General features: G+C 46.2%; 1 protein-coding gene across 1 annotated transcript; it reads right to left on the bottom strand.

The window, feature by feature from the left end:
- Nucleotides 1–6,484: 6,484 nt before the first annotated feature.
- Nucleotides 6,485–7,117, bottom strand: MIS12 (MIS12 kinetochore complex component). The gene has a single exon (XM_010187808.1). It carries the CDS (start codon nucleotides 7,115–7,117, stop codon nucleotides 6,485–6,487), a length of 633 nt encoding a protein of 210 aa, XP_010186110.1.
- Between the last annotated feature and the right edge of the window lie 87 nt (nucleotides 7,118–7,204).

The raw sequence follows: 7,204 nt of genomic DNA, 5'->3' as shown, positions 1-7,204 counted from the left end.
CATCACTGGCTGTTACAGCAGCTGGCTGTAATGGGACTTGGGAAGCTGGCTTGCATTAATTGCATTTGCTTCCAAAAAACCCATGCAATCAGCTTTGAAAAAGAGGAGTTGGGCTAAAGCTCTCTCTGCACAGTTGTGTTGTAGCTACAACTTTAATTTTGAATCTGCATTAGATGTGCGTGTTAATGAATAACCCAGCTGCTAACAAAGAAATCATGAAGAGTGGCCTTCCAAAACCAGATTGAAGAGAAACAGTTTCTAAGCATCTGTAGATTCAATCTGCCCGAGAATATGGAAACATGGATATGGGAAATGTCTTATGTCTTGAAATAATGGATCTAATTAAGTTGTCCCTGATTTAATCATGGACTTGGCATGGAAAGTAGAAAATTAACTGTCCTTAGATGAACCAACTTCATTAGAATACTCAAATATCCACCCACAGGTCAAAAAGACCCCTGCCCAGGTGAAGACCCTCACCCTGGGCAGGTGCAGTTTGATCTGGGAATGAATTGGCAGATATTATAATTATATGTAAATTGCTAACCAATCATTGGAACTGGGAGTGTTTAATCTTATAACTTGTGTGTAGAAATTTTACAAGAAAACCAGAATTAGGTAGGCTTGATTTGTGGAAATCCACCAAGGACCCTGTCCAGAATAAAACGCAGCATCTCTCCTGAGTGTGTGAGAATTGGTTCATCAGGCTCCAGGCAATGAATCTGCTTTTCGGACAACAGTGGGGAGCACAGCAAAACCTGGGCTCATCGGGTGCCACCGTGCCAGAGCCAGGCTGGCCTGGGTGGTTGATCCAGCAGTGCTCTGGGGACCTTCCTCCAGGTGAGGCATGCAGAGGCACTGGGCTCTTCTCTTTCCTGAATACTGAAAAAGAAGAAAATTGAAAAAGAAAGGAAGAAAAAGAAGAACAAAGAAAAAGAAGAAAAAAGAAGAGAAAACAAACAAACAAGATTCGAAGGTACAATGTCATGAGCTGTCATTAATGTTCTGCCCAAACAGGCACAGGGCACAATGGCCCTAGTAACCACTAATGCTAAACACACCTGTGACTTCAGGGGTCTAAGTTGCAAACACCCTCCCAGTCTCAATGTAAAAGCAGCCACGGCATAAAGTCCTGGTACTGCACTGGCTCTAGGGCCCTGACTGCTCACTGAGATGTCCTGGGCTTTGTTCATTTTCCTGACACCTCCGCAGCCTGTTCCCGAGTACTGCATTGAGGTGCCCAGGAGGAACCAAGTTCCCCTGGGCACAAGGGAAGAGCTGGCTGTGTCCCCTGGCACAGGGCATTGCTCAGGGCACAGCATGCAGCTTCTTGGTTAAGCAAACCTGGCTCAGTTCCCCCTTCCCAGCAGATGATTTTTTTTTCTTTGCAATCAGGGGACAGAAAGGGGGAGATCAAAACCCATCCAGCCAGGGATGGTCTCCCATGCAGGTTCAGACTCTCAACTGTGCCCGGACAGCAAAGGAAGTGGAAAAAGATGCAGCATCCTGGTCCCACCTCAGTGTGTCACATCACCACCGTCGTTGTGCATAAAGCCCCAGGACGTGGTCAGGGTCATGTTCAAGGGCAGTAAATACCTCCAATAGCCCTTGCCCTGTTTGGAAAGGGTTTTCTCCAGGTGTTCCTGGTCGTTTTGGGATCTCACTGGGGACTCAATTTGGATTTTGATCCAGCCAGGTTAATGCCTTGAAAGTCGCTCCCCCTCATTTTCTTTTAAGTGGGATGTATTTCAAAATTGATTTCTCAAGCAGTAAATTATAATTTAGTGCTTACTGTAATATTCATTAAGAGCTGATTTCTGCTGTAGCGTTTCACCAAATAGTAATTATTAGAAATGAAGGTGACAGGAGGGAATAATATTCTGAGTCATGTAAGTAGGAGTAATAACAGCCCAAGAGGGATAAGCAAGGCAAAGCAGCAGGAGAATTTCCTTTCTGCAGGGAAATGAGAGGTAATAAAATCCCCAGAAGCTGGCAGATGGGAGCCATGACTGCCTGGGCAGAGGCTCTGCAGTGAGGAGCCAGACTGAGGGAGAAGGGGGTGAAAATAACCAGAGCAGGTGAGAGGGCACCAAGCAGAGGGGTTACAGGAGTGAAACCATCGGGTGCAAAGTGTCCTGTTTTGGGGCATCGTCACCTGGCCGGGTCTGGACATGGAAATGAGCTCCAAAGGCTCGATCTTGCCTCAACATAATTTCTCTACTTCAGTTGCTGCTTTTATAATATTTTTTTTTTACTTCAGGCTGACATTAAGACTGCTGCAATGATTTCCAACCAAAGATGGGAAGATGTTTCTGCTGGGTCTGATCTCAGATGCTGGTGCATATCTTTATAAGCTGTGGGTTTGTGTGCTGGTAAGCAGTTTCTGCCCAGGCTTTGGGCATGGTCTGGCTACAGATAGGTGGTATCTTTAAAGCAAAAGCCCGAGTCCTCACTGACACCCAAGACAGAGCTAAAACAACCCCTGAATCACGCTTTGTCATTCTAAGTTTGGCTCTGGGAGCCATGACTGCCGCTTAAAACCGACTGGGAAGTTGGGGTGGATGCGGGGCAGAGTGAGCGGCTGGGGAAACGCCCCCAGCCGTGCAGTTTGTCCTGTCCCCAGGGACACGGACCACAAGTAACCCCGTTATAAATCTCACCCTTTGTGTTACAGTGCTGCTCCACGCCAAGCTGCACGGCCGCCTCCTAGGCTTCCCTCTAGCATAAGCTGTTTAATCACCCTTTTTTCTTTCTGGTTTAATTAGGGGGGGAAAAATGATCTTATATGTGAAAGTGATCCCTTTGAAGCTAAACATTTTCAATTTTTTTTTCTTTTCTTCTCCTTGAGTCAGAAAAAGCCATTCACTGTGTTCTTCTCTGAAGCAATTTCCAGGGAGGTCCAGCAAACACAGCCAGGAGCATTAAGCAACCAAGCCCTGACTGAGTTTCTTCAGTTGAGTAAATCAATGTTTTGCCACTAACGTGATCTGAATGCCCCATTTATTTTAGTGCAGGGGCTGCGGTGCAGGACTGGGCAGCACCAGGGCAGCTCCCATAAATCGCACAAAGGCACTCGGTGCTTTCACTCCCATCCGATTTTACGGCGTGTGGTGTGCAAACACGTTGGGGAAAAGCTGCTGTGCACGCCAGCCGGGATCACTTTTTTTTTTTGGCCGGCGGCGGTTTCTCAGAGCTGTGTTTCAGGAAGGGGATGCTATTGCTTAGTCTGAGCCAGCCAAAATCCCCGTGAAAGAAACTTTTTTTGGCACAATGGGGCTTTTTTTGATCATTCTGATGGGATGGTGTCACACAAGCATCTCCTCCCTGCCCTGTTGGTCCCTTCAGCCCTGCTGCGGGATGGGGGCGCGGCGGGGACAGCAGGCCCAGCCGCCGGGGGGCTGCCAGCAAGGGAGGGAGCTGACCTGCCGCCAGCTTGAGGTGAAGAAATTCAAGTGTGTGACTGCCACCGGCGTTTCCTGCGTTTAAAGCTTTTAATGAGGAGGCATATGGTACCCCCCCTCCCCCCGGCCCTAGGCTAGCATTTTGCCAGGCGTGGGATGGCTGCCAATTACACCATCATTTATCGTGTATATATATATGGTATATATACATGTCAAGGAAAGCTTCATTGCCCAGCCCCAAGTGGAGGCGGGGGGGGGCTGTGAATGCTGCAAAGAAAAAAGTCTTAATTTCATTTGTCTTTTCTCTCCTTGCATTGGGAACTGAACCTGCAGGTGTTTGCAAGGCATTCTGGGGACACCTCCACACCTGAGACATAGTGCCAGCTCCTTCCCTGCTGCACCCAACCCCTTCCTCCATGCACGGGGGCTGCAAATCCGGCTGCACGTCCGTTCTGTCACCCCCCTCCCCCGCAGCCAGAAAGTGCTTCTTATTCCTTGGGGTGAGTTTTCCTGAAAACGAGAGAGTGCCGGTAGCTGAAGGATGAGCAGCAGGTGAAGCTGGAAGGAAAAGCTGATGGCCTTCGCCAGATGCCATAACACTGTATGAGTGCCTCTGGTTATCTGAGGATGATGGGCCAGGCTCTGGAGCTTCCCTGAATTAGGGATTCAGGCAGCAGCAGCCCAGAGCAGAGTGGGACGTTTGCAAGCAGCTGCCTAAGGAGCTTTGTCAAACTGCAGAGGCAAAGCACAGCAGCAGCTCCCAGGCTCATGTCAGCGAGCGCTGGACACCTCCATTCTCCAGAACATCAAGAAAGAATTGATTTCAAAATATTTCATTACAATGACTCAAATGACAGGAGCACACGTGATAGGATGTCATTTTGGGGAGCAGGTAGGAAGGGGCATGCGTAGGAGGGTGCGAGGCCGGTGCAGGTATGGCCCTGCTGAGCCCAGTGCTCCCTGGTGTCTCTTAAATCCCTGCACCAGGAAGGTTGGATGTTTGATACCAAATTTACTTATTTGAGGTGTTTACTTATTTGATGTTACAGAGGATTTTGCTTGAGCAGCGTGGTACAGCAATACATGGAAATCGCAGCACGAAGTAAAGACTTTTATTCTTAAAAGTGAATTTATGAGCAAAAATGAAGAAGTGAAATTAGATCACAGGACTTTAAAAGCAGTTGAATTTCAAAAGCTGGTATCTCCAGAGGGGTCAGAGCAAAGTTCCTTTTTTTTTTTTTTTCTCCTTTCCAGATCTGCTCCTCCCCATACAGCATTTATTTCAACTAAACAGTTCTGTCATCAGACCCAGGGGCATTTAATCACGGCTGAAGAGAACTCTAAACAAGGAGCCCAGTGTAATAAATCCCCTGTTGAGAGCCTAGTTATTAGTTGTAAATGGCTGGCTTATGTGTTCATATCAATTTATTCATTAACCAAAAATAACCCCCCACCCCTTTTTCAGAAATAAATACATTACAAGACCTAATTCAGCAGAAGTCAGTGCCCACGTGCCAATGCAACCCATGGCAATGCAAACCCCGACTGCAGATGCTGAAATGTTACACAAATTTGCACAAAGACATTTGCAGCTGGGACACGGGTGCTTTTATCCAGGACTGCAGACAGAAAGGAAGAGGCTTCTAGTGCATCAGCACTGGCTTTCACATCACATGTTCCTCCTTTTTATTTCTAATACCAGGTACCAACAATTTTGAGGACTTCAGTGATATATTATGATGAGATCTGGAAAGCAATTGCCCTGAAGAACAGGCAGCCATTGATTGTTTCAACCCCTTCAGCAAATTCTTGCCTGTATCTTCTCTCGTGGAACCGCTGTGGGCTTTTTGGATTCAAGTGAGCACCTGTGCTTCTTAGCAGGTTTTGCAAATGTTCTTTACAGTTTAGCATGAAATGAAACTAAACCTACGTACCTGCATGAAATTTAGACTGGTGGCTGCTTGATTACTGCAATAACAAAACTGTTGGTGACGGTTTAAAATGCACACTTTCTCAGTAAGATTATCTACAGCAGACATTATATAAATTACAACATTTTTCTCCTCTTCAAACTTAGGGAATATTAGATAACTTTTAAGTCACTAAGTAGTTTTCTAAAAATGCAACTTAATTTTTACCCAATTCCCTATTTTTTTTCTCCTTGGAGCTCTAGCTCCAAACATTCACTACAGCAGGGCAGAGCTCAACATCAAAAATTAATTTCCTGGATGAGGATTTCAAGAGCAGCCACCAAGTCTCACAGGCCTCCAGCTGCACATCAGGGCAGTGCCTGTTTAAAGACACGGCTTTTACCAAGCTGATTCTGCAGGAAGTATTCAGAAGTTGGAGAATAAAGAATTTCAAAATGTATTTTATGCTTTTAATACATTTTTAATTGCAGTAACTTCTAAATTTTCACAAGTTTAGTATCTTTCAAACATCTGTGCTAGTAAAGTAGAAATTAATATTGGTATTTCATGATAGATGAAACAGGAAAACTGTACAGGAAACTGATTAAACAGGAATAAAATCAACATTGCTGTTTAGTAGAGAAAGGGCACTGGACAACACTAATCAAAACAAATATTTATCTATAGAAGACATAAGCTGAAGTAGGCCAAGGAGATCACGTTGCTTGTGCCTGTACAGCACAGCTCCTTTGGGAAGCTAGAACAGAGTCCCCCTGTCCTCACTGATAGAAACATTGCCTCAGGGCTGATATCACTCTGAAATTCACTTTTTTTTTTTCTTTTTCTTCTTAATAATCCTTAATATTAGCAAATGCTATATTGTGTTCAAAGTTAAGGTCAGGAAGGTACCTTGACAGCCAAGTTACCCAACCCCAAATTGATTCCCAATCACCAGTTCCAGAGTTACCTTTTACAGGTTTTTTTCCCCTCTCCCTGCACCTCACCTTGGGAGGTGCTAAATGGCTGAAAACCGGCACAGTTCAGCAGTTTTTAGTCTAGGTCCTTGCAAGGTTAGAGGGGTAAGAGATTAGAGGAGATGCTTCTGGAAAGGTAAGCCCATATCATTTTAAGCAAGCTGTCTAAATTATTTTTGTTGCCTTTTCAGAATTTCCATTACAGTAACTGATCATGCTTCTTTATTTTATTGCTTTTCTCTTCGACGTCTTTCAGCACATCTTGCAGTTTCTTGCAGTTCTGCATCAAGAATGCAAAACTTTCATTGAAGTTGCCAGTCCCATTCTCCCTGCAGATATTCTCAAGCCCATCAAACCACTGCAAAATCTTCTCCAGCTCGGCCTGAACAGCCTTCTGTTCTTCCAGCTCTGCTCGCAGAGCCTGCCCAGCAGCTGCCTCAGCCCTGCACTGCTGCTTCAGCTGCCGGATCTCCTCCTGGAGTACCTGGAATTGTTCCTTGCTGTAGGGGTACTGCTCCTGGGCCTTATCCTCGGGGAGCAGCACGTTCTGGGGGATGCTCAGTACCAGCTGCAGCAGCACTTCTTCCATTTTACTGAAGAGTTTATCGAAGTGCTCCTTCATGAAGCAAAGAAATTTCTCTGTGCTTTTGCGGATTTGGAGGTGGCTGATTTTACAACCGGGAGACTCGTCCAGCTTCTTCAGAATCACGCTCTCCACCACCAGCATCATTTCGAAGAGGTAGTCCTGAAAGGCGATGTAGACGCGCAGCATGCACGTCTGGGGAGTGAAGCCAAAGAACTGCGCTTCGTAGGCCATGGGATTGACCGACATGGCAGCGAATGACAGCCTCTGAGGGAAGGAGAGAGAAGGGCCGGGCCTGGGAAACTAGGCCTAGCTGCAGGCGCCCAGGCCAAACCC

The sequence above is a fragment of the Mesitornis unicolor genome, unplaced genomic scaffold (genome assembly GCF_000695765.1).
Source record: "Mesitornis unicolor isolate BGI_N332 unplaced genomic scaffold, ASM69576v1 scaffold15257, whole genome shotgun sequence".
NCBI lineage: Eukaryota > Metazoa > Chordata > Aves > Mesitornithiformes > Mesitornithidae > Mesitornis > Mesitornis unicolor.
Note: the sequence above shows the minus strand (reverse complement) of the source record. Positions and strands in the feature narration are given on the sequence as shown.